The 25,647-nt window shown below is 52.1% G+C and overlaps 1 protein-coding gene across 12 annotated transcripts in view; it reads left to right on the forward strand.

Annotated features, from left to right (window-relative positions):
* The window catches only part of DAB2IP (DAB2 interacting protein), a 149,040-nt gene that overhangs the window by 94,973 nt on the left and 28,420 nt on the right, over positions 1-25,647 (forward strand). For 8 of the 12 annotated variants that reach the window (XM_015878976.2, XM_015878975.2, XM_015878974.2 and 5 more), the window contains 3 exons: positions 17,804-17,957; positions 20,891-20,989; positions 23,027-23,581. In XM_015878976.2, the coding sequence (XP_015734462.1) occupies positions 17,804-17,957; positions 20,891-20,989; positions 23,027-23,581 (808 nt within the window). Of the gene's footprint in view, positions 1-11,131; positions 11,492-12,255; positions 12,363-12,761; positions 12,914-14,489; positions 14,816-17,803; positions 17,958-20,890; positions 20,990-23,026; positions 23,582-25,647 lie in introns of those variants that run through there. The other 4 variants (XM_015878982.1, XM_015878983.2, XM_015878986.2 and 1 more) reach the window with 4 other exon arrangements.

The following is a 25,647-nucleotide window of genomic DNA, read 5'->3' on the forward strand; positions in this document are numbered from 1 at the left end:
CTCCTGCTCTGTGGTGTCTGAGCCTGGCCGTGCAAACAGCAGCCATGAGCTGTGAGCATCCAGAGATGGGGCTGCGCATGGCAGGGCCTCTCTAGTGGCTGTCAGTACTGCACCAATTTAGGTGGCAACAGCAAAATTCCTTTGGGATACCAGTGTAAAGGCTAAAAGCAGTCACAGTTCAGTATTTAGAGGCTTTATGTATGGAATTGCACATTTCTGGCAAAGGACATCTGCAGCAGACACAGCACTGAGTGCCTCACGACACAGCAGGGTGGGGAGCCTTGCTGGCAAAGCAGGCAGTGCTGAGCAGACCCGGACCTGTGTGTGCTGGAGCTCTGGGAGCTGTAAGGGGACAACTGGCAGCGGGACACAGCATGGGCTGAGATGAGCCCTTCCAAAGCAGGACCTGGGGGCTGTGCTCCAACTCACAGCCATGTCTGTGTGGGACTCTGCACCTCGTGGGGCAGCAGTGCCTCCTGTCCTGCTGTCCCCAGGAGCACAGTGCCTTCTGCTTGACCCCCTGTCTGCTCCCTCTCTGGCCTTTAGGAATGTGAGCTGCCCTGGTCTCGTGGTGCACCCACAGCAGGGGTAAAATGCCTTCTCTCCCCACAGGGCTCAGCAGCAGGAGGAGGCACTGCCCGGTCAGTGAGGGCAGGGAGAGTTGGAGTCACTCAGGGAAAGGGGATGAGTTTGGCTGTGAGTAGCAAGGCACGGGGTCTGGGCTGTTAATCTGTATGTGGGCAGCTGAAGCGTTCCTTCCTCCTGATCATCCCTCACCCTCTCTTTGATCTGAGCTGTACTTTTTCCTGGAGGACTTCCAGCATTCTTGGTGGAGCTCTGAAGCTCCCTTCGTTTCCCCTGTGCAAGCCACATCCCTCAAATTTAGGAAGGATGCTGTGATGATGAGGTGGGATTGTTGTGTTTAAAGCCACTGCTGGATAAACACGTTTGACTTCTTCAGACATTCTCAGTCTCTCTTTGTTCCTACAACAAGCGCAGACAGACAGCAGCACAGCTCTGCATTCAGCTGATAGTTTGCCTTTGTGCAACGTGGAGAATCTTCCCCATAAATGGTTTGAGCTGCGTTGTGGGTCCAGATGGTCTTTGTCCGACAAATTGAGAACTTTTGGCGACCATCATTTCTAGACTGACATGCCAGACAGATCTGTGTGCCAGCAGCATGCTGGGAAGCAAAGGCTGGGTTGGGAAGGGGCCAGCAGCCAGGATGCATCTATTCAGCTTTGGAGCCACAATTTGGCCCCTCCTGGCTGAGGCAGCAGGACAAGGGAGGGAGACCCAGGCAGCCAGCTGCACAGCAGTGCTGCTCTTCCTAAGGACAGCAAGAAAATGCCTTGCTCCTTGCACTTTGCTCCATGCTCCTTGCTCCATGCTCCTTGCACTTTGCTCCATGCTCCTTGCTCCATGCTCCTTGCTCCACGCTCCTGCTCAGTAGGCTCAGAAGCAAAAAGAGGCTCCTTCATCCCGAGGTGAGCAGTCACTTCTCTCCCCTGCAGTAGTAGAAGCCTGACACTATATAACTAGCTGTGAGATGATTCATAAAAAACTAATTTCTAATTTGCCAGAATATAATCCTATTTGATCAGTGTTATTCAGTTCCTCTTTCTTTTAAAATTCAGTGCACTTAACTGTTCTACGAGGGTTTATGAATGTTTAAAAATTGCTTTGTGGTCCCTAAAGTAATTTGACAAGTCTGACAGCTATTGATTAAAAACCTGAAATTATTCAGACTGTGGGATGACTTGAGGGATTAGATAGAAAGTTTTTTTCAAATGTGAAAGGAAATAAGATGTGGGAAAGTAAATATGTTCTGGAATATTTTTGAAAAACCCATTACAACTGTGAAATTAAATTGAAATGAGATACTTCGTGTAGAGATGAAGGAAGTAAACGCTGCCTTCCCTGTTTGGGCATGGGGTAGAACTCAGCACCCAGGTCCAGCTGTGTGTATTTGGGAGATGTGGGTCCTGGACCTGCGCTGTGCCACTGGGCTGAGCACGGTATTCTAAACCCTTGTGCTATATGTGGACCTCGGGTACATTTCAGTGTCAACATTCAGCTTTAGAATGATGAGTGGAAGGAAAGGAGACCTTCACATTTCATTACTGCCAGCACATAGCACACATCCTGTAGCTGTCACTCGCAGCAGGCAGGGATTACCCACAGACCCTGTGCCCCCAAAGTGAAGGAGCCCTAAGGCTGACCCCAGGCACACTTTGAACTTGGCTGCCTCTGATTAATTAAGTTTTTCTTTCCTTGAGCCTGATTCGGGTCTTATGCTCAGAATGAAGGATTTAAGTTAAACTCTTGAGAAATTGAAGGACAGTCCTCATCCCCTCTTTTTCCACTCATCCCCTTCACCATCACATGCATGCACACGTGTGGAACAGAGCTGAGAAATCTGGCTCCAAAGGGATTCCTGTTCCAGAATTCCTGTTATTCCTCCTACAGCTGCACCTCAGGAGGATTTTCCTTCCTGCCAGGCTCAAGGTGGCAGTGGGGTACAGCAAACCCTTGGCTAATACTGCCAGAGGTCTGGGAAGCATCGCAATCCTGCATTTATATGAAGAGCAGGAAGGTTTCCATGCAGTTGTGGAGTATCTTTAATTAATTTAATGGCTGAGTTTTCTGGGGTGCTTAATAAACATCCAGTGCTGGGGCATAGGGCTGCCATTGGGGCCCAGTTTGGAGAACATCTCCTGTGCTTCTGACACAGGAGCTGGGAATGGAGGTTACTGATTCTGTAGCACTGCAGGGTTACACAACAGCTCTGAAACTTCACAGCCCTCCCTGATTAATAGCCATAATGATTATAATAAGAGTTTATTAACCTGCTGGTATTCACAGCCTTCTATACAGGTGGGAAAATGTTGAATAAAACATAAAGAAACCAGAGCAGGTACAATGAAAACACTGATTTCCATTTTGGGGGGTTGTCCTTGCAATGATTTGCCTCATCCAGCAGGCAGCCTGCACCAGGGGCTGCACTGGGAGCAGTGTCTTGGCTCTGCCTGCATGTCACCCACTGCTCTGTAGCCCCCAGCCCACGTCACAGTGACAGTGCTCAGAGACCTGGCTGAGCCCAGCCTGGGACTGCCCCGACTGGGCTGAAAGTTGCCCTGTGGGCACTGAGCAGGTGCTGCAGCTGCTGCCTGTCCCCAGAACTGCCCAGTGTTTGGACACGGCGTTTTATAGTCCATGTGACAACCTGGTGACTGCTGGCTGCCACTTGCAGTGTTATTTCCACCCTGTAATAGCAGGGCAGCAGTGTACATCACACTGCCAGGGTGGACAGACACCGGCTTAAAGAAATGTGCTGTGTGTGACTGGAGATAGGGAGAAGTGCTAAGAGGAGCAGAATGGATCTATTTCCTTTTTTCTTCCACTTGTTTTGCTGTTAGACCTCAGTGGATGCTGTCGATCCGGAGGGGTGACAGATCTCCACGTGTAGTCAGAGCTAAATAAAACTTCTCAGAAATGTTTCTGCCCATCCCTTAATTAGAATTCTTTAACCCACTTTTCTGGAGGAGAAACAATTGTTTACAGAAAGGAGAATGATCTGACTGAAGGGTGTACAATAATCTGCCCTGAATCTGCTCTGCTGAATTGCACCAAATTAACTTATTTCTCTATATTTGTTCATATACAAAGCATAAATAATTTAGCATCGCGTCTCTCTCTCTGTGAACACAAGAAGCACGCTTGCTGATTTCAGATCAGATGGAGCAGCGATGTTTATTACTCTGATGTTGGGGAATGATTGTTGCATATTTAATATCCCCATAAATAAAAGCCTGGTAGCTGCATTCCCACTTCAGGGATGGGCACACAGCTCCCTCTTAGTGCCTCTGATCTGCAGGACTCGCAGCTTTTGTGCAATGAAAGCTGAGGTTTCACTGCCCGGTGAGATGGAGCACGGGAGCTGCAGTGTTGCCCACACAGCCCCACAAAGTCATTGGTGCCTATGGAAACACTCAGAGACTTGCACCGTGTGACAAAGCAAATACCAGGAGAAGTAAAGCAAACCTCATTAAAATAAAGTGGCTGGATGATAAGGTGCATGTTTAACATTCCTTTTAAAAGCAATATTTCTTTTCTTCATTTTATCTTGCTAATGACCTTAAAAACTGCCTGAAAATATGTTGCAGTAATTGCCGAAGTAGCTGGAGCTTTTTAACATCTTTACAATGAGATCTGAAGGTCTCTGATTGTAGTAAGGTGTATTTTGATGTCACAGGCACATTCAGAGCAGCAGGTGAGCACCCAAGCCAGGCCTGCTCTTCCCTTTCATAGCTGAAATCTCTCCCAAGTGTGGCACAAGCACTGCAGCACTGTGCACTGAGGGCCCCTGTCAGTGTGCGGTGTTGGCACTGCTCTCTGCTGGCCATGGCTGCAGGGTCTCACCCCAACACCTTGCTGCACTCTGTGCTGTTTTCCAGCTTTTCCTCTGACATTTACTTCCATGAAGAGAAACTCTTGTGTGTTCTGTCTTAGTTACTTGCCACAGTGAAGGGAGCAAGGCACTGCATGGCAGTGGAGGAAAGCAAGGGAGGACAAGTGAGCTTTGTCCATGAACCACTGGCAATCCAAGGTGGTCCCACTCAGTCATGCTGCTGCTCCCTCCGCCTTGGCAGTGCTTGCAGCAAACTGGGATGGCCTGTGAGGAACAGTCTGGATCTCAGTGAGAGCCAGGCCATGTGGCTGTGAGCAGGGGGTCCCACAGAGGGCTTGGGGTGAGCACTGCTCCCATGGCCCCAGGTAACAGAGGGCTCTGAGAGGGGCAGCCCTGCAGGCAGCAGCACTGTGTGATGTGTGCAGCAATGGTTGGAGCTCCTTCCTTTGCTGGAGCACACCCATCTAATTTGCTCAGCATTCCAAAAGCGAGTTAATAACTATTTTTACCTCTATTTCTCACGTACTTATAAACCTCTGTTGATGTGCATCTCGACAAGCCAGGCTGCAGTTGTGATGCTGAAAATCTCAAACCTGTCACGGAGTGAGGCGAGGATAAAGGAAGAAAACAACTTAGTTAAAAGAGCGATGGCCTCAGAAATGCTGCATGTGGCACAGTTCCCAAGCCTCAGAGAGACTTATTAATTTGCATCATGGAAATGTTTATGGTGCACAACTCAAGTGACTTCCTGGCCCCACTTGGGATCTCACTGGCTTTCAGAGGAAGCTGCTTTCACATTTCTACAGTCAAAAGCATTCAAAAGCATTTTTGTTCCTTAAATTATGAGATGTTACAGGGAAGGCACGTGTCAAAGATAGGCCAAGGCTGTATTAGCGATTGCACATCAGCCCAGTGCAGGTTTTAATGGCTTCTTCCAGACAATGTGCTCAGCCTTAGATTAAACATTCTGTGCTTCGCCGCATCCCTGTGGCTCTCATTCTGGGCAGGAAGATGGCCCACGTTGGGCTCTGACTGATGTGTCACAGCCGTGCGCTTGGAACGCGCCTGTGGGTTTCCTCCCTGAGTTTCCTTCCAGTTCTATTTTCCTTTAAACAAGACAATTACATCGCTCGTTGCTAAAATAAAAACACAAGGGGAGTGAAGTGATTCATCTTTCCGAGCAGTTTGGCTAAAGAGGATCATTAATGAAACACAGGGAGGAACGTTTATGCTTTGGAAGCTGTGCACTGTCCCAGACAGGCTGCTCGGGAGGGCAGGCCACTGCAGCAGCCTGTACAGAAAGCAGGGGGACACTTTCACCCCTCTAATGTCATTATTAAAAAATAGATAAATGAAATGAACTAAAAATCCAATCCTTTGCAAACCATGGTGAGGAGATGCTTGGCAGCTTCTCCAAAGCTGTGTATCTGCTGCATGGCAGCTGCTAACACAGCTGGGTTCTGCAGATCACGCAGGTTGGGGAGCGCAGAGCATTTAACCCGGCCCTCATCCCGCGGAGCGCTGGTTTGTGTCATCCCAATGGCCCCAAGGCAGCCACACGGAGCTGCATTGGCTGCGCCTTCCTGAGCGTCCGGAGGAGAGGTGAAGAAATCACGGAACGTTTTTCTTGCTTGGCAGTTGTTTTCATTTCTCTGCAGCCTGCTCTGTGTCAGCGCATTGCATGTCCCGCCCCTTGCATGCCGAATGCAGCGGTTTGACTTGCTGTCCTCCTGCTCTGTAAATGGGATCTGACCAGAGGTTATGGAGTGACTCAGTCACTGATTGTGCCCAGCTTCTCATCAGCAGCCACGGTCTGTCCGTGCCGTTCCTGTTGACAAGCTGATGGTTTCCTAATGGACAGAAAGCCTGGCGCCACAGCCATGTGCGCAGCCTCACAGCCGGGCCTGGAGCATCGGCAGCACGTGATCCCCCTGCGGGACCATCCTCCATGTGTGCCCGGCTCCATGGAGCTCACAGCAATTGCATTAGGGGTTGGACGAGGGCAGAGAGCTACAGATGCAGCACAGACAGGGAGAAGTAACTGCAGAGAGCTGGGAGTAGGAAAATGGAGCTTTGTGCCTCTATTTCTGCAATGTGAAGCACTCTCAGTGCCTGGGCAGTTCTGTCTGCAGCACCTGGCAGTGGTCGGGCTTCAGGCCTAGCATGGGAAGGACACACAGGGCAGCTTTGGTTGCATCACACGTGTTTTTTAAATGGCTCCAGTTGTGTTTCGAGGCCATTTTAGGATTTTGTGCTTCCTGCTGATAGCAGTGGCTTGTGGCTCTTGTTTGTGATGGCAAGCGAGAGGCAGCTGGGGCTGGCCGGGCTGGGCTGGACTTTGCTTCCCCGTGTTTACAGCACTGTTGTCATTTGGGAGCTAACCTGCTGCTTTCGGCTTTGATCGGCCAAAATGGTTCACAGAGCCCTTCAGGCCGGGAGGGGAGGAGGCATAGAGCGCTTCCAGGTGAGCCTGAGCCATGCCCTTAATGCAGTGCTTGGGGAGCTCTGGGAGCCCACCAGCAGGCTGGGCTGGGCTGGGCAGGGCAAAGTGAGGGCAATGGGGTGAGGGAGGAACCCGCAGAGCTCAGCACTGTGCTTTGGGCTGTTTGAGCTCAGAACCACCACAGCATTACGCACTTCATTGCCCGTTCTGGAAGAGCTTCCTTGTGCTCGCTGTCCATGGGCTGGGTTAGCCATAGTGGTGCAATCAGTGCGGCCTCGTGAGCTCAGGCGGATTGCAATTTTGTTAATGAGTGCACACACTGGGCCTGTCTGCTCCCAGGGATTGGGGCTAAGCTTAGCATCTGTCGCAGGAAGACAGAGTGGTTCCATGGCACTGACACAGCAGCAGTTGCAGGGGTGGGGAGAGGGCTGCTGGCTGGAAGAACAAGGATTGGTGGAGTGAGTGTTTTAAGAAATAAAATGCAACAACGAAACCCAAACCCCACGTTTCGAGATCAAAATTTAAGGCTAGAAATGTTTTGAACTCTCTTGGAAGAAAGTAAAATAGAAATGTAGGTTTTCTGCTGAGCAGATGTAACCCATCAGAGCTGGGGAAGTGCACAGCAGAGCGGATGGGCAGAACCAGGGCTGGGAGCAGAGCCCACACTGTCTGCAGCAAAAGATGGCCCCGTGCAGCCACACTCATCTGAACTCAGTCCTGTTACGCAGCTCAGGCTCTCAGTGTAGTTCCTAAGTGGTTTTAACTCTTCTTGTCACTGGCTCAGGCTAATGGCCTAAGGTTTATACACTGAGAATGAGGTAAAAGTAAAGGTGAGAAGGCACAGCTGTACCTCCCCATTACCTGGGGCAGAGTGAGTGTGGGGGCTGTGTGCTGACCCTGAGTACCCGCTGCAAGGGGAAGGCCTGCCAGATTATCCATGTAGAAATTATACACTGACACAACATTGCGCACCAAAAGAGCCATTTTTGCAATGAAGATGAGCTGGAGTTTAATTTAGTTAATAACCGAGGCAAGTTAATCCTGTTCGGACAAGGATCAAACCAGTTTCAGTGCATCTGTGTCAGTGCTTTGCATCTGTCTAACTAGATAGATTTAAAATAACTTGGTTATAAAAGGAAATTGTTTGTACTGTGCAGCTTCTGAGCCAGGGATCGGGCCTGGCTGCACTCCCACCACCACCCCAGCACACAGAGAATCCTGGGTCAGCCCGCTGCCCTGGGCTGCTGCCTGCAGAAGGAGACAGAGGTACCGTGTTCTCCTTTTGAAGCTCGTATGTTGGTAATGGCAATGGGAGGTTGTTACACTTGTTAGCTTTTGTTATCACACACGACTATTTAAAAAGACAGCTGAGAACGAATGTAGACTTCAGCTTTCATCTCTCCAAGGGAAGATGAGATCTCTCCAGCCCTGTCTGCTCTCTGGCCTGGGGGGCACGTGGGAGCTGATGTGTGTCCCCACTGCAGCACAGCCCTGCAGCCCGGCTCCAAACCCCAGGCACAGTGGGAGGTGGGGGGGGCTGGCTGCAAGGACAACAAGCAGGGCTGGCAAGGGATGTGACATTGCCAGCCTGAGTGGTGGGCAGGAGGCAGGGCTGCAGATCCAGAGCAGCCAGCAGTGCTGCTCAGCATCCTCTGTTAGTGACATTACTCAGAGACTGAGACTTTTTACTTCAGAGGTCTGATTTAGACATGTACATCTTGCTGGCCCCATGGCTAGTTCTGTCGTGCCAGGTGCCAAAAGGCACGCTCCATGGAGACATCCACAATTGCAAACACATTCAGAGCCCTCAGTGCACTCTCCTTGGCTTTGATGAGAGCCACATCCTCCCTCCCCTGCAGTGTGCTGTCCTGACTGCATTTTGAAATCACAAGCCATGGATCTCCTTGGACACTGAGCATCCTGTGCTCCCAGCTTTGGGGAGCCAGGCCCTGCCCTCCTGCCTGTATGCTCACAGCTGGCTCCTCAGAGCAGCTGGCAGCAGTGGCACTGTGTCACAGCCTGTGTCCAGCGCTGGGAAATGGGCACAGAGGGGCACAGTGAGAGCACTGCACCTTCCTTTCAGTCTGCATGCTCTCGGTGTCACTGTGATGCTTTATCTGCTCTTGCTGTACAGAGATTTGTATGAAATCATTTCTAGTCCATTGAAGTAGTTTTCAGAGATTAATCTTTCAAAGCATTAGCATTGATTCCTGCATGTGCGTGCCCTCCTCTGGTCTCTATCCAGGGGGAGATGCATTATCCGAGTTGGAGGAAAGCTCACTTGTCCTAATTTATTGAAAAAATAACTTCAGGTTTAAAATGGGGCTGTCATTTATGAACACAGTTCAATCTGTTCTTCACTCCTGCGCCTTCGCTCTGACCTTTTCCGTATCTGAAATACTCTGGGCTGTGCGCCGTGTTCATTAGTTTAACTTCTGGGAGGGAGCAGCAGGTGTGGGCTGTGGATAAGGGCTGCGTGCAGGCTTGGCTCCGTGCTTATCCACGTATCCCTGGCTGGCTGCAGCAGTTTGATTGGGGGCAGTGCCAGGATTTTTACTTTTTAGGAGTTTTTTACAGTTTTTAAGTTTGAATAACAATTCTAATATGGGCTCTGGAAGGAGCTGCCCCTGCCATTGCGTGAAGTACGCAGTGCTGATACTGGCACTTGTAAAGGTGAGAAAGGTGAGAAACAGCCCAGCCTTGGTGGAGTGACAAATGCAGGGAGCAATAAAAACTGGGAGGTGATCTGTAAAGATATTTGTCCTTCTGCCTGTGAGTCTGAGCACAGATGAGGACTGCAGTCAGGACCCGTAGGCTTTGTGGTGCAAAGGCTCTTCCTGAGGTCAGGTCCTGTCAGGTGGGACTGCACAGCTCTGCCTGCAGGCGTGTCTCCCTGCTCAGGGGCTTGGGATGCTTTTAAAGAACCTTTTCCTAACTGAGTTTCTTTAAGAGAATCATTCAGTCTCCGAGGTCAGTTAGAAGCCATTAAACTGAGGCCGTTATATACGCCAGCGTTGTTAGAGGGACAAATGCAAACAAAGTGCTGTTTGGATGCTAAGATGTATTTGCGTGTCGGGCTCAGAGCCGTGCGCTGTTGGCACCTCTCTGTAGTTTGGATTTGAAATTCAAAACCTGAGTCCTGCAGACACTTCTTGGCTCACATTGCTGGGAGCGTTAAGTGGTGTCTCCCAAGCGCGACTAATAGCGCAGGGTGATATTGGATGTTTGTGGGAATGGGACTTCACGGAAAGATTTATAAAGACCTGCAGCTAATAGCAGGGCTGTGGTGTCACTGAAACCTCCAGGAAGGGCAGCAGTGTGTCAGTGAGTGTGGGCTCTGCTGATCACATTCCTAAGGAAAGGCCAGCACTTGTTCAGGAGAGCAGAAGGATGAAGTTAATGATGGGCAGAGAGAGAAGCTGCCCGGCCCAGATGCTCTGTCTGGCTGCACCAGCGTTGGTCAGAGGTCTCATATTCCTTCCATGAATGTTGGGTATGGAGCCTGACCTCAATGTTTTCTAAGCTTTATTTGTTGGTTTGGTTGTTGTTTTGTTTTTTTGATTTAAAATTTGGAATACATTTGGGCAATCACCCACCCTTCCCTTTCTTACTCTTCAAGGTCATTAGGGAGCCTGGCTGAAAGCAGCCTGGCCATAAAGCAGCGGCTTCACAGCTAATAAAAGTGAGAGCTGTCTGGGTTTAATGGCTGCAGGAGGTGAGCACAGCAGGGGGCTGGGAGTGCCCCATGGCCTTAACACGGGGCCAGGAAGGCAGCGCTGTGATACCCGCGGGCCCCAAAGCCCAGGAGAATGGAGAGGGTGGGAATGAGTGCCCTGCATGGCAGACACACAAGTCAAACACAGCGCGGTCCATGGGCAGCAGTCAGTGTTTGTGTCACACTGAGGTACAACTGTGCACCAACAGAGCAACTGGGTGGGATGTCAGTGCTGGGCCATGGGATATTCACTGAGCAGAGCTGTGCTGCCTAGCAGCATTGCTCCCAGCACATCTGGCTCCTGCTGAAGGCCAAAGACGCGTGGTTTGCTTTTGCCGCTTCCTTCCAGACTGTCTTAATAATGTGTCCAAATGTGCAAAAGGAAATACTCCAGAGCCGGGCTGCGGGGAGGACGTGGGTTCTCTCTTTTCCTGCTGCCTTTGCTCTCCACCCACTGCATGTGTGAGGCTCGTTCCAAAGTTCAGGTTCTGCATTTTTACGCCTTGCCAAAGAGATAAAGTGCTCAGTAAAACTGTAACTTGACCTTAACGCTTTGCCGCAGTGAGGGAGACGCTGCGCTGAAGGGAAGGAGGGCAGCGCCTCGGGGGGCTGCGGGCCGGGGATGGGGCCGGATGGTGACGGCCCAAAGGCTGGGAGCTGAGGGCGGCCGGGAGCTGCTGAGCCGGAGCCGGGTTGGCACGTCCTGGATTTTTGCTCGGCTGCACAAAGGACCCCTGTGCTGCTGCTGCAGATTGGAGAGCGAAACGATTGACTGAAGCCGCCTGTTATTATTTTTGGCTACTCCAGCCATGTATCAAAAACCTGACGCTGGGTTGATGCTGGTGCCCTACTTTATAGAAGCCTTGAAAAGCAGATCGAGGACAGCGAGCTTGTCTTTGTGCCTGGCATCTGCCAGCAAAGGGTGAGCGAGCTTCAAACCGCTGCCGGGGGGAGAGGGGGGCGGCAACACGCGCTGCTCCACGTGCTCGGTGCGGGGCTCTGCCTGCGGGACGGGGCTGAGCTGCGGGGTGGGAGGCACCGCCCGTCCCGGTGGGCCCCGGCCGCGTCCCCTGGGCACGGTGGGGAGCGGCCCGACCCGCAAGGGAGAGAAAGACCCCGCCGGCATTAGGTGATAGAAGAGCTCCGCGTTATTCGTGTGCGACATGATTGCCGCCCTTCCTTCGAGCTTTTGGGACCCCGCAGCCCCAGCTCTGCCCGCTGCTGGCTCCTGGGGCGCTGCCTGCCCAGCCCCGGACCCCGCTGCACCCACATCGCTCCGGGGAACCGCTCCGGCATCTTTCTAACGAGGGACACTTCCCTCTGCTGTCCTCGCCCCGATGGCGACCGGCAGCGGCTGCCAGGTGCACGAGCCGGAGGATTGATGGCTTGCTGCAGACGTGGACGGTAGCCTTTGAGGAGTGGAAAAGGAAGCAGCCGTAAATAACAGCCGGGGGACGGTGCCATGCGGTGGTTTTTCATTTGCTCGATAGCCCCTATTCGTTCTCTATGAGTAATGGAGGCACCTGAAAACGGCAGGACATCGGCAGCCCGGCTGCGGGCGGGGTGAGGACGGGCCGGCCAGGAGCGGAGCATGCCGTGCGGCTCGGGCTCTGCTCGGGCCGCGGGGCGGCCGCACTTCACCCCCCCCGGGGGCGGCGGGGGCAGAGAGCCCCGCACGGTCCGCCCGAGCCTCGGCCGCAGCCCGCAGGTGGGAGCGGGAGCCCGCGGGCCATGGCTCGCGCCGGGTGCTGCTGCAAACGCTCCTGCGTGCTGTGGATCGCGCTGCTGCGGAGGTCAGTGCCCGCCTCGGCGATGCGATGGGGGAGAGCAACGGGCGGCGGAGCGAACCGGGCGGCGCTGCGTCCTCCTGCCCGGTGCCCGTCCTTGGCGCTGGGGGTGGCGGCCGGGGAAGGAGCGCGGCGGTGCCGGGCTCTGCGCAAACCGAGGCTCGCGGAGCCGCGGAACCGCCGATGTTCCCCGCTCCCCCCCCGGCAACCCGGCGCTCCGGGAGCCTGCGGTGAGCGCAGCCGTGGGGCGGCAGCCGTGGGGCCGGGCCCGCCGCGCGCGGAGGGGCGGGAGGGCAGCGCGGGGCGGGGCGGCCGAGCCCGAGCCCATCCCCGGCGGCCGTTCGGGCAGGGCCGGCTCAGCTCCGGGCTCCGGCGGAGCTGCTCCCGGGGCCGGCGGGGAGCGGGGGCGGCGGGCCCGGGGCGCTCTGCCCAGCTACAGCGCAGCCAATCCGGCGGCACCGGCAGCGGCTGCCGAGCGGGGCGGGGCGGCGAACGGAGCGGGGAGCGCGGCATGGGGCGGCCGGAGCCGAGCGGAGCGGCGGAGCCGGGCCCGGAGGGTGAGCGGAGCGTAGGGGGCGGCTGCGAGCGGATACGGGGACGGGGGTACACGCGTGAGGACGCGGTTGTGTGTGTGCGGACGTTGTTGTGTGTGTGCGGACGCGTCTTTGCGCCGGGCGGCTCCGAGTCGGGCCGCCCCGGGAACGGCCGCGGGGGCCGCGGTGTCGGGGCGGGTCCCCCCCATCGCCGCCGGAGATCGACCCGAGCGGAGCCGCCCCTCCCCGCTGGGCACCGCGCGGGGCAGCGCCCGGACAGCGCCGGAGGCCGCTGGGGCTGCGATCAGAACCGCGCACTGTGTGTGTGTGTGTGTGTGTGCCGAACCACGGACTGTGTGTGTGCCGAACCACGGACTGTGTGTGTGCCGAACCACGGACTGTGTGTGTTCCGAACCGCGCACTGTGTGCCTGCCGAACCGCGCCGTGCCCGCCGCCTGCAGCCCGACCCCAACCCGCGCCTCTGCGCCGAGCGGTTATTTTTAGCAGCTCCGTCCGTGAGTCTGTGTGCGAAGAATTTGTTTTCATCATTATTTATTAAGACACAGTCGCCGCTTTAGGCAGCGGCCCGATGCTGCGGACGGGGATCGCGGCTTCGGTTCGCGCTGTTAATCCGGAGGGGAAAGATCCCGCTTTGCTTTTTTCCTTCTGGTTCAGGTTCTGTCTCTCGTGTTACCCCGAGCTCAGCTGTGCCCGGCTCAGATCAGCGCCCCGCCCTCCTCCAGCTGCCGGTGCCGTTGGGGGCGGTTGGGCCGGCGGGGCAACGCTCGGCTGCACCCGGTGCCGTGACACCGCTGGGCTCCGAGCGGCTCCGCTGTGCCACACGATGCGCCCCTTGTCTGCAGGCACAGCGCTGTTAATGGATGCTGCTGTAGGCTCATGTGCTGAGGAGTGGTCGTGTTGTGTATAGAGGTGTTGATTGCTGCTGAGGAAGGGAAGCGATGGTGCCAGTCTGCTCTCGGAAGGAGGGAGAAGTTGCTTCTCTAACGCGTTTGGTTATTGAAACTCAAGGGGTGTTTTGGAGCCCCGTGGATTCCTTGCTCTTGTGCCATTTTGCTGCTGCAGTTTCCCTCCCGCTGCACGTTGCACACCCAGCGCCGTGCCCAGGTGTGTGTCACAGGTGGAACATCCTTCAGCTGGCAAAAATAGACATGGAATCTGGTCAGAGCTGCCAAAGTCCTCCCGAATGTAATTAAAGCTGCTGCCGGCTGAAACTGAGAGCAGCCTGCAAACAAGGGCAGGCATTAATAAGTTTAATTACACGTCCGTTGTGCTGCACAGTGAAGGTGTTGCATTGGGTTCGTCACTGTGACACAGTGAGCTGCCCCGGGAGCCTGAAGGCTGCAGCACCTCCATGGGAGATGAGGGTGGGCAAACAGCAGTGCTGTGCTGGCAGGATGTGTGCAGTGCATGCAGTGCATGCAGGGCCTCAGCCACACGCTCAGGAAGGAGCTGGGTTTGCTGCTCCTCTGGGAGCGTGTGAGTTCCGCCGTGCTGCTCCTCCCAGTTCTTCCCATAACATCACTTTGGTGTTTGTTTGTCGAATGGAAGCAACGCGTTCGGGATGGAATGGCTGAGAACTGCAGCGGTGGCCGGGAGGTCAGTGGGAGGCAGCGCTGTGTCACATCCGTCCCCAGGAGGTGGGACGTGGCCCTGTGCTGGGCTGTCAGCAGTGCAGGGCAACTCCTGCAGCACAGCTCCATGGGGCTGGGATGTCCCTCAGCCTGCTGCTGCTCCATGATGGAACAGAAGGAGGCTGAAGAAGAGCTGTTGTTTTTTCTCCCCCCGTTTTTGCTGTACACGTTGTCTGCTCCCCGCTGACTCCTGTGCTCGGTTCCGCCTTTCAGAAATATCGGGAATGTTTCCATCACAAACCACAGGAGCCAGCAGCTGTGTGGGTTCAGGCAGGTGAGGTCCTGAAATGCAAACTGACGGGGCTGCCCCTCGGAGGGCTTGTCTTCACAAGAAAGCAATTCTGGAAGCAGACTGGATAAGTTGAACACACAACTCCAGGTTAACCCGGTGCAGCCATGACTGGGGTTGTGCTGCTGTCAGCCCCACGACACCTGGCAGCGCTTCTGGTGGCTCCTGATGGAAGCAGTGGGGTGGGGGTGCATCTCTGCTCAGTAACGTTTTGTGACTCTTATTATTTAGGGCAGCAATCCTCTCTCATTGCTCATAGGCAGTAAACCGCTCCCTTTAATAACCAGAGCCTGCCTGCCTCTGTGTATGGCTCTCAGGTCAGTGCCAGTAGCAGCAATGTTATTTCTCTTTGGAACTAATGTGGTGTTTTATGAGATATATATATATATATATATATATATTTCCCCTCCTTCGTTTCCACTGAACTTTAGGCATGTAGAAAAGGATTACAATATACAATAAGGCCTGTGGCAAAGGAACTGCGTGTGCCGCTTGGAAGGAGGGATCCTGCTGTGAGATGTCTCTGGGCAGCTGTCTGTTCCCACCGTATTAGAACAAAGGTGTAAGGACTGGATCTATCAGCTCACACAAGCCGGGATGCTGTATTATTATTCCTGCACTTCTCGGCCAGCAGCTGTGTGCACTGAGCCCTGCACACCTTAAGGATTGCTGCAGGAGGGGCTGGGCTGTGGGTGCTGCTCTGGGACTGCAGGGAGCCACGTCCTGCCTGGCCCTGGGTGGGCTGAGGGGTCCTGGGCTGGGCAGTGCCATCTCCATGAGCTGGGGGCAACCTGCGGCCTGGGCAATGGGAATGTGGGAGCTGGGACAGACAGCAAACAGCTTCCAGGAAACGGCTCGTGCTGCGGATGTCCGGTTCCTCACTAACAGCCATGGGAAATGTTTTCTCCTCTGGGTCAGAGTGTGAAGATGTGAGGACTCGGTGTCCTTCCCTGCCCTCGCTCCCTGCTGTGCTCCCCAGGGCCCAGCCATTGCGCTGACATCATGGCACCAGGCCCAGCACCAGGCCTGCGCTGGGAGCCTCTGGCAGAGAGACCTCAGCCTTCCTCTGGGGTCTCAAACAAGAGCCCCTAATGCCTGGCACCTGCTTGTTTAAGGACACCCAGAGGCGTGTGTGGATTATGGAGGGGTAGAAATAAAATGTTTGTTGAATGTGGAGAGAGCATAATGTGCCCTGAGAAGCTCCTGCGTGGTGGTTCTTTGTGCTGCACATCTGCACTCCCACCCTTGGCCTTGCAGCTGCAGTAATTCTGGATGAAAAACACCCTTGGTTTGTTTTAATCTCAACAAAAAAATCTGTGCCAGCATGAAGCAGTCGGGCTCGGTGTGTTACAGCACGCAGTTCCTCAGCTGTAGGTTTAGGTTATCAATATTTATATATGCCCACACAAGAGTGCAGTCCCAGCTCAGTTGCTTGGCTCTACTAATTTCAGCTGTAAATTACAGAATGAAGCCTTCCTGTAAATGCTGGTGCTGAGCTTATTGGGGCTGAGCTGTCTGTTGTGGGGCTGCTGGCTGTTAGCATGGTGCTCAGCTGATCCATCTGCCCATCTTGGAGCTCGCCTACAGTACCACTCAGAGGAAGACGATACAGATCCTTTTCTGTGAAAATAGTGTAAAATTGCCACAAAGTACTGGGAAATGACTGTGTTCAGATCCTAAAGATCAATTTAATCACAATAGAGAATTGCTGATGGGGTGGAGAGGTTTTTGATTCTGAGTCACTGCTTCCCATCCCATATGGGTCTGTGTTTACCTCAGGCTTCTAAAATTTGAGGGCTGGTGGTTGTCCCCTGAGCTGAGATGCTGGTGTGGCCCTGCAGGTCTCTGCAGACCCCTCAGCAGGTGCCACTATGCTGGTCCTGACCATCAACCCTGCAGGGTCTCCTCCATCCATGCTATCACGCAGCCGGGGTGGGGTGGCCCCACTGCAGGGTGGTCCTCATCACCATGGGTCTGTCCATGGCCTGAATCTTAAAGGCAGATCTTCAGTGCTGTTTATCTCAGACTTGACTTTGGCTGTTCTCAAGATTGTGCTTGGCGTGTGAGTCACTGGAAGCCATGAATTTTGCATGCACTATTGACATTTCTGTGTTTTGGTCAGCTTTGTTCCGTAGACTGACAAAACTCAATACATGCAGGCAAAGCAATCCGATGGAGAATATTGGGAGCTCTGTGCTGGGAATATCTCAGATTGCCTTTATTTCTGTCCTTCCGTGCCTTTGAATAGAGCAGCACACTCTTTCTGGACAGGCAGATCTACACGTGGTCTCTTTGGAAGCCTCAAAGTACTTGCCAGAGGTTTGAAAGGTCAGAGTTTGCTGAGATCAGAGCTTTTGTGAGCTGCCATACATGGGAACATTTTATGTGGTGCAGACTACAGAGAAAGCAACTGCTCCCTCTGCTCTCTTTATTTTTCCCTTGCCACTTTGTGGCTGCCTTGTGTTTTCCCTGGGAGTATCTTAGCTATCTTTCTTTTTGTTTCCCCACCCCCCCACCCCGAGCACTCTGATTTTGCTATAAGAGTTACAGCACCATTGATTGTATTGGCTGCCTCTGAAAATGGTGTGCTGCTCGCTGTCTGTGGGCTCCCTGCTGCTAAATGCTGCCAGTGGGGCTCCAGAGCATTTAGATCAGTCGATAGGGCTATCATGGCCTTATTTTTTCCACACTCTCCCATCCTGGGGTGGTGTGTGACAGTCGGATGGAGCACAGGAGTTCTCGGATTGTTGGTTACAGAGTGAGATCTGCACGCTGACTGCATCTGTGTACAGCTGTATTCGTATCTGGAGGGGGAGGAGGGTGCCTGTGCACAGGGGAATGCTATTCTGGGCCATCTCTTATATCACAGCAAAAAATTCATAGGAATATTCTGCGGTTGTTGCTAACAGATAGGCTTAATCATTTCTCTGGGCAGGAAAGCCCAGATTGATACGGTTGCATTTTTTCCTCCAGATCCCATCTAATGCCGAGGCTGAAAGAATCGCGCTCCCACGAGTCTCTGCTCAGTCCCAGTAGTGCTGTTGAGGCTTTGGATCTCAGCATGGAGGAAGAAGTGGTCATCAAGCCGGTCCACAGCAGCATCCTGGGACAAGACTACTGCTTTGAGGTAAGGAGCACATCTGTACGCCCTGTAATGGAGCTGGCTGGGGAGCCAGGCGTTGGGTCCTGCTGTGGGCTCTTGCTGTTACAGAGCATTTCTGCTCTGAATTGTTACACAGAGACCATTCCATGGGCAGAAAATTGCTTCATCTTTCCAAGGAGGAACATACCCACAAATCAGAGCAGTGAGCTCGTTGTGTTGTAACCATTGTCGCAGCAGGGCGTGCTCATGGTGCAGGTGCTGGACTGCTTAGAAATGTGTATTAGCGTATAAATGTGTGGTTTATGTTCACGTGGATATCAGAAGGTGCTCTGCTCTATACTGCATTTACAGGGGTGTTATTTGTGGTCGCAAAGGCTGCTTTTGTCAGTGGGAGTGTTGAGGACTTTGTCTAGAAAACTCAAACTTCACTTGTTTGTGTAAATAAGAACTGTATTTTAGGGTATTTTTTCCATGGCCGTATGCATTTTGTTGTGGCTCATGGCTGGGTCTGCACTAGCAGGAGGCAATGGGACACGTACAAACAAGCCTGTTGTTAGGTAACACAGTGCCATACCTCTTGGGAATAGTTTGTCATGCATCAAGGGTGGAAAAGTATTACTGCTTATGGCAGGGCCTGAATATAGAATTGGGAAATGGCTTTATTGCAGAAATAAGGTGTCAATACCTGTGTGAAAGAGAAGGTAACCTGGTTGTACTGGGACATCAAAGAATAGATAAAACAGGGCAGTGCTGTGCTGCAGGGGTTGGTGGGGATGCAGACATTCCTAAGGTGGGCAGAGATGCACCAAGGCAGCCATGTCAGTGTCCAGGATAGGACAGAAGGTTTCTCTGAAATTAGCACTGTTTGAAATAAATGAATTCAGAAATCATCTTAAAACTGAAGCAGGTAATGCTGGAACGGTCTCAGTCAATAAATAAATGAATGAATAGCCCCAAATGTGAAGTAGAGGGAGTGGGCTGAGGTATAAACTCCAGTGCTGTTCATTCTCTGTAGAATTGAGCAAGTCTGGCAGGTCAGGAGAGAACACTTTTGTAAATTATATGGCCTCCATTACATTCCACTCAAGAAAGATAAAATGAAGCTAGATGGAAAATAGATGTGACATCCATAATGTAAGAGTTGTTTATCTGTTCTGTTTGGCACACAAGAGCAGAGGAAGGGATACAAAAGTACTTGAAGAAAGTTGACTGAGAGGGAAATGACACAAGTCATGCACTTGTAAGGAGGAAAAAAATTCCATTTTTAAGCGAATGGGATAAAGGAGATTCATACAGAAAAGAGAACACGTTAATTGCTGTTCTGCAAATCCTGCAGAGGAAGGGAAGAATGCTGGGAAACAAAAGGGACATTGATTAGTAACTGATGGTTACTCATCAGCAGGCTCCAGAGGGAAGGGCTTAGGTGAGAGCTAAATGGCATATTGTGCTAATGCCTTGGTCTTGCGTCTCCAGAGGCTCCTTCAAATACTGTGCTAGGTCGGATGTGAAATGAGTTAGCAGATCTTTCTGGATCCCCGCTGGGTGCTGGGCAGGCACAGTGCTGTAGGGCTGAGCGCTGTGTGCGGCATCGCGGGGTTCTCCGGGCCAGCAGTGGTGGAACTCTGTGAGCGTTTTCCCCTCCTCTGCTCCTGAAGGTCGCCTGGGGTTGTTTTGCTTTGGAGAAGGCTTTGAGGTCTGTGAAACTTGCTTTTTTACTGACTTGCTGAGTACTCGGAAGTCAGTATTTTCTTGTTTTCCCCATTGACTGTTTTTAAATTGATTCAACATCATCATCTTTCTCCTTATAAGACCTTCCAGTCAGAAGAGTCATCCAGTGCCCCCGCAGAGGCTGTGTGCACTAAATATACAGCGAGCTGCTCAGCCTGCTGAGGGACACGGCGAGTCCAATCTCCCAGAGCCTATTCCTGGCTCTGCTGTTTGTGGGATCCTGGTGACCCGGAGCAGGAGCAGCAGTCAGGATGGAAGGGATCTGTTCCTGTGCTGGCAAACCAAAGTCTTGTGTCTGGGGAGAAAGAAAAGGCTGCTGCAGGGCTGTAAAACCAAGCAACTTCATCCTGGCCTTTCCTAGAGCTGGGGGGATGTAGAGGAGGCTGCTGCCCTGGTGTGTCCTCCTGCAGGTGGCTGTGCTGGTACTATCAGTGTGAGCATTACCCTGGAATGTCATCTGAGTGCTTCAGGTGAAACAGCTGTTGTGTGAAATGGAACTGGGTTGTGATCCTCTGGTGCTGCCCCGCTGAGGCTCCTTGCAGTGCACTTTGAGTATCCTCAAAGCATACAGTACTGACGGCATTTTAAAAATGGCGAGATTTTATCCGACCTGAGGGGTCACCTGCTCGTGAGTTCCATTAACAGAGTTTATCGTTGCCTTTGCAGTATTCTGGCATGCCCACAATCTTGTTGAGGTGAGGATACTCTTTGTTAAGTCAGTCAATATCTCATGAAGATCACTGATCCATGTGATGCTCCGGTCAGAGCTCAGAACCAAAAATGGTTTTTCCCACTCAGGGGTCCAGAAGATGCTCTTCTGAAAGCAAGGAATGGGTGATTGCTGTTGGGAGTTTTGGGCTGAGTCTGGAGGAATGCCGAGTGGTTGCAATTTGTCTTCAGTTCATTTAAGGATTTTCACTCTCTCGATTGTGAAACGTGGTGGTTTAAAGCATCACATGCACAGGGCCCATTATCTTGTGTTTTCTGGTGTGGAAGAGGAGAAGTAATTGGAATTTGCTTCCATGATTATTTCCGCGACATACAGAGTTCCCCTGTCCTTCTGCTGGCCTTAGGGGGCTGCTGCTTCATGCTTGGCTAAAGCTGTTTACTTAAAATTTAAAAATAAATAAATAAAAACAAATCCCTGTCACCTTTCCTAACCCCCCCCTTCCCCAAATCACAGTCTGCAGTGTGCTGGTCAAGACATAATCCTGTTCCTTTCCCTGTAGGTGACGACTTCATCAGGAAGTAAGTGCTTCTCGTGTCGTTCTGCAGCAGAGCGAGATAAATGGATGGAAAACCTGCGGCGTGCCGTGCACCCAAATAAGGTAGTGGCTATGAGGAATTGCCTCTGTTATAGTTCAGTTCCTCGTTATTACATTTTATAGCCCAGTGCATAGTAGCAGCAGGGGACGTATTGTCATTTCAGTGAGTAAGTGTAATTGTGGGTCAGCCTTTTTCCATATCACTTTCTTCCACAATTATATTTACAGGAAAGTGCCAATTATCTCTTCCCACTTTTCTCAGCACGTGCAGCTTCGGCTTTTGCTGAGACATGATCAGCTTTCAAGAGTCTTCAGTCTTGCTCTGTTACTAATGGCAGTTGCTACTTAAGTGGGACTCCCCACCAAGTGCTGGGACAGATGGCCAGTAGCTGCCAGCAGAACCAGGGAACAGTATGAAGAGTTCACACATCACGTTTTCTGACTGGCAATTCTTGCATTGTCAACTTCAGTGATAGAGATATTCAGGTGGCACATCTCAGTGAGTTCTTTGAGGCGATAGTAGAACATAGCTTTCACTTTTACAGGCAGTTGTGTGTTTTTATGACCCATAAGACTAAATAAAGTCTACAGCTGCATCTCCCTCTCTCTGCACTGGAGTTAGCTAACAAAGATTGATCAAGGCTCATCAGCCACAGGATTTCACAGCTGATGAGCTCTGTCAACAAGTCATTTTCTGCTGATCAGAGAAGACACAAACGATGGGATCCTGTGAATTCGTTCCTTGCATCAGAGATGTATAGCTGTGTTACAGGGTAGCTCTGGGCCTGGCAGGCTACTTACAGAGCCCCAGCCCTCCATGTCTGAGCTCATTGTTCCTCATTCAGCAGATTTCCTTCATCAGAATGGGAGCGGTGGGCTTCTGCCCCTCGCAGTGTGTCCTGCACGTGTTGTTCAGTGCTTCGGTGCCTTTCTGAGTATAGAGGCCTGGCAGTAATGGCCTGAGTGAGCAGTGGGGTTTGGAAGGTCACTCTGTGAGAAAAGCCCGAGGAATGTGAGGGAGGGCAGGGCACTCTGTGTGTCTTTGAGACGCAGTGTTCATTGGAAACACATTTGGAAGGGTGCCCTCATTTTGAAACATGCCTCTAGCTGATGGCTAACTTTCCATCTTTGTTTGAGTGCGTAGACAATAAACTCTCAGTGTCAGAGTTGATATTTCTGTCAGGAATTCAGTGCTCTTGTATAGTTCCTGTGTGTACTTCCTGAACCTACAGTACCCCACTGAGGGTTCCCAGCAGAGATGTTCCTGCCCAGACTAACAAACCCAAGCAGTGTAAGCCTTGGTTGCAATTTCACAAGGAGCTTCCAAACCACACAGGTTACTGCAGAGCCCCGATGTCACTGCTGCAAATGCCCCTGGCTGTTCTTCCAGCATGAGGTCAGCATTGCCAGGAGCTGCATATGATCCAGAGTATCCTTTGCTACATGCAATCTAAATGGTACCAGGCCAGATTTCTATTTCTGAATCGTAATGATTCCGCTGTGTGACTCACTCTGTCTCCCGTAATTCCTTTCCATCTCTTAGCTGGATGCTCTGGACTTCTGCCCTAAAATATTGATATCTTGTAAATGCTTCTTCCATGTCAGGGGTAGCAGTGTTCCAGCCGTGGATGGGGCGATCCCTGGGTGTGCACTGGGGTCCTTTTGTTGTTGCAATAATAAACAGTGTCTTTCAGTGCTGCTGCAAAGCAGCTGTACAGATCAGGGAGGTGGTAGCGTGATACCTGTGATGTAGGTGTTGCTTTGCAAAGGCCATTAGTCATTGGTTGGGTTCGTCCAGGTTTTGAGGTCCTCTTGGCAGTGGATTGGATTTGGCCCATTTGTGATGCAGAGGGGTTTTATCTTCCTCGTTGCTTATATTAATTGGCACCAGCAGATGTGGAGAGCACGGTGATATTTGGAAAATTAACATAAGTAGCATTATTATGCAAATTCCTGAGAGCCAGTATTTCCTTAAAATAAAATGTAATTAAGCCTCTGCTCATTTAGCACATCCGAAATAATTAACACCTATCTCCAGTTTTGTTGTGCATGGCTTTGTTTTTCTTCTTGACCTTTTTTCTTTGCATCTTTTTTTTCTAGGACAACAGCAGAAGGGTAGAGAATATGTTAAAGTTATGGATTATTGAAGCCAAGGACCTGCCAGCGAAGAAAAAGTACTTGTGTGAATTATGCCTGGATGACGTTCTTTATGCACGAACTACCTGTAAATTGAAAACTGATAATGTCTTCTGGGGGGAGCACTTTGAATTTAATAACCTCCCATCGCTCAAAAACATTACGGTGCACTTATACAAAGAGACTGACAAGAAGAAAAAGAAGGACAAGACCAATTTCATTGGACAAGTGAACATCCCTGTCAGCTCAGTCACGGGACGGCAGTTTGTGGAGAAGTGGTACCCTGTGGTCAGCCCCAACCCTGGGAAGGGCAAATCCCCGGGGCCCATGATCCGCATCAAGTCACGCTACCAGAGCATGAGCATTCTTCCCATGGAGATGTACAAAGAGTTCGCCGAGTACATCACTAACAACTACATGGTGCTGTGCTCAGTGCTGGAGCCCTCGCTGAGTGTGAAGAACAAAGAGGAGATGGCATCTGCGCTGGTGCACATCCTGCAGAGCACAGGCAAGGCCAAGGTAAGAGCCTTTGGCACCCACTGGCTGCCGGGGGACAGGACAGGAGCAGTCTCCTGGGTTGGGTTGTTGGAAGTCACCGCTTCAGTTGGTCTCAGCCATCACTATTACAGTGTAATTTTGCTTTTTCGTACAAGCAAATTGGTAGCATGTGCATTGCTAATTGCTTAATTAGTAAGGAAATCAGTAGGACCCCAAGATACCAACCTAAGTCATTTTTCTCTGCTTCTGGAGGCTTAGGGGCCAGATTTTATTCTATGAATAGGCACAAACGTAACAGAAAGGAAGAAGGCACTTCTCAGGGATAAAGTGTGAGCAATGTTGGCTTAAGCTGTGTGCTGCTGGCGTGTGCTGGGTGTTCCTGTGGGAGCCCAGAAGGTTTCCCTGCACTGCAGCACCAAATGCAAGAGTGTACAAGGGGGTACCATGAGAATGTCAAAGCTAAGGGCACCTCCAGGCACATACATCGCTCAGGTCTTTGGGGTCTGTCCTTTGCTTTCAGAAGAGACAAGATGGGGCAGCAGTGCAAGGAGACCTGGGCACTGCTGGGGCAGGATTCACCGGGGAGCTGATGCTGACCAGTTTGTGAGTGGTGAAAATGCAGCGTGTGATCGTCCTCTATGACTGGGAATACTGGGTCTGGGAAAGAAGCAAGTCGGGAAGAAGAGGGGGTGGGATTTACTGCTAGTGGTGATCCTGAGAGTGAGAGCAGAGGAACAGAGCTGGAAACCCCCTTACTGGAGGGCACTGCTGAGCCCTGAGTTCCACAAGGCATGGAGTTGCCATGGAGTGTCCTTGCTGTGTTCCACAGGTGCCACAGCACAGCCGAGTCACTGCATCGGCAGTTCTCTGTGTTAGCATCTCCCTGAGCTCTGCAGCAGATCCCTGGGAAGAGCAAGATTGCCAGAGCTTTAGCAGAGCAGAGACACAAGCTGCTCACCTGAGGGGAACTGTGAGGCTCAGTGCTTCCTCTGCAGCCTCTGCTGTTGCCTGGGATCATGGCAGGGTTCATGGATTAGATTTAATTACCATCTGTTGTACAGAGAAGTGGCTTGGCCTCCTGGATAAGTTCAAGGCAGGAGAATCTCTCTGAGAGGATTGTGAGGCCGTGGTGCTGCAGAGGGAATGAAAATAGCAGCCCTAAGCCTCCCTGACCCCGGGATGGGGCCGCAGGGCACTCGGTGAGGTGTGCAGCTCTGCTCTGTGGGGACAGGATCAGCTTGGGGCATGTGGGATCCTGCTCTTGTAATGCAAGGAGAGCGTCCTAGTTGTCCCCTCCCTTGCTCCTTGTGGCAGGGCTTTGCTGTGCCTTCTGCTGGCACTGCCCCTCACTGCAGCTCTGGTGGCACTGGTGCCGTAGCTCTGGCTGAAATAAAATCACTTTGAGCATGGCTGGCACAATTCTGGTGCAAAAGGCGTCAAGTGTCACCCCGATGTCAGGCACTGTGAGCTGTGTGTGTGGATCTGAGAGCTGTTGTCACTGCTGCTGCTTGTCCCTTCTCTATACAGTGCTGGCGAGGCTCAGGAGAGAGCAGGGATTTTTCCAGGCTCATGTCTGTGCCAGTGCTCAGGATCCCAGAGGCTCTGCACGGGGGATGCAGCAAACAGTAAACAGACGTGATGTATTGCCCCCTAAAATGGAGCTGCTGCTTTCTCTGCCTGTCATCTGCCATCAGCATTAGCGCAGGGTTGAGAGAGCTGTCAAAGCAACAGGAGTTACTGGAGCATGGGAACTGGGTGATGCCTCCTTCGTGGAGGAGTTGGACAAGCAGAGAAAAGGAGAAGCTGGCAACAAGGGGGAAAAAAAGAAAGATGAATGGGAGAGAGGAGCACCCACCCATGTTGTGTGTGTGACACAGCCACATGCCCAGCATGGGGCTCAATCGAGAGCAGGTGGGCTGTGCTCATGTCGTGGTGCTCGTGTTCTGGGTTTGTGCTGTGCCTGTGTTGGGCTTCATGGGGCCATGGGGCAGAGACCTCTCTGAGCTGAGGAGCACAGATGTGGTGATGGGCAGTTGCTATTTATTTCACTGATAAAGGACTTTCTGTGGTTCTTGGCTGCCATAGGT

The sequence above is a fragment of the Coturnix japonica genome, chromosome 17 (assembly GCF_001577835.2).
Source record: "Coturnix japonica isolate 7356 chromosome 17, Coturnix japonica 2.1, whole genome shotgun sequence".
NCBI lineage: Eukaryota > Metazoa > Chordata > Aves > Galliformes > Phasianidae > Coturnix > Coturnix japonica.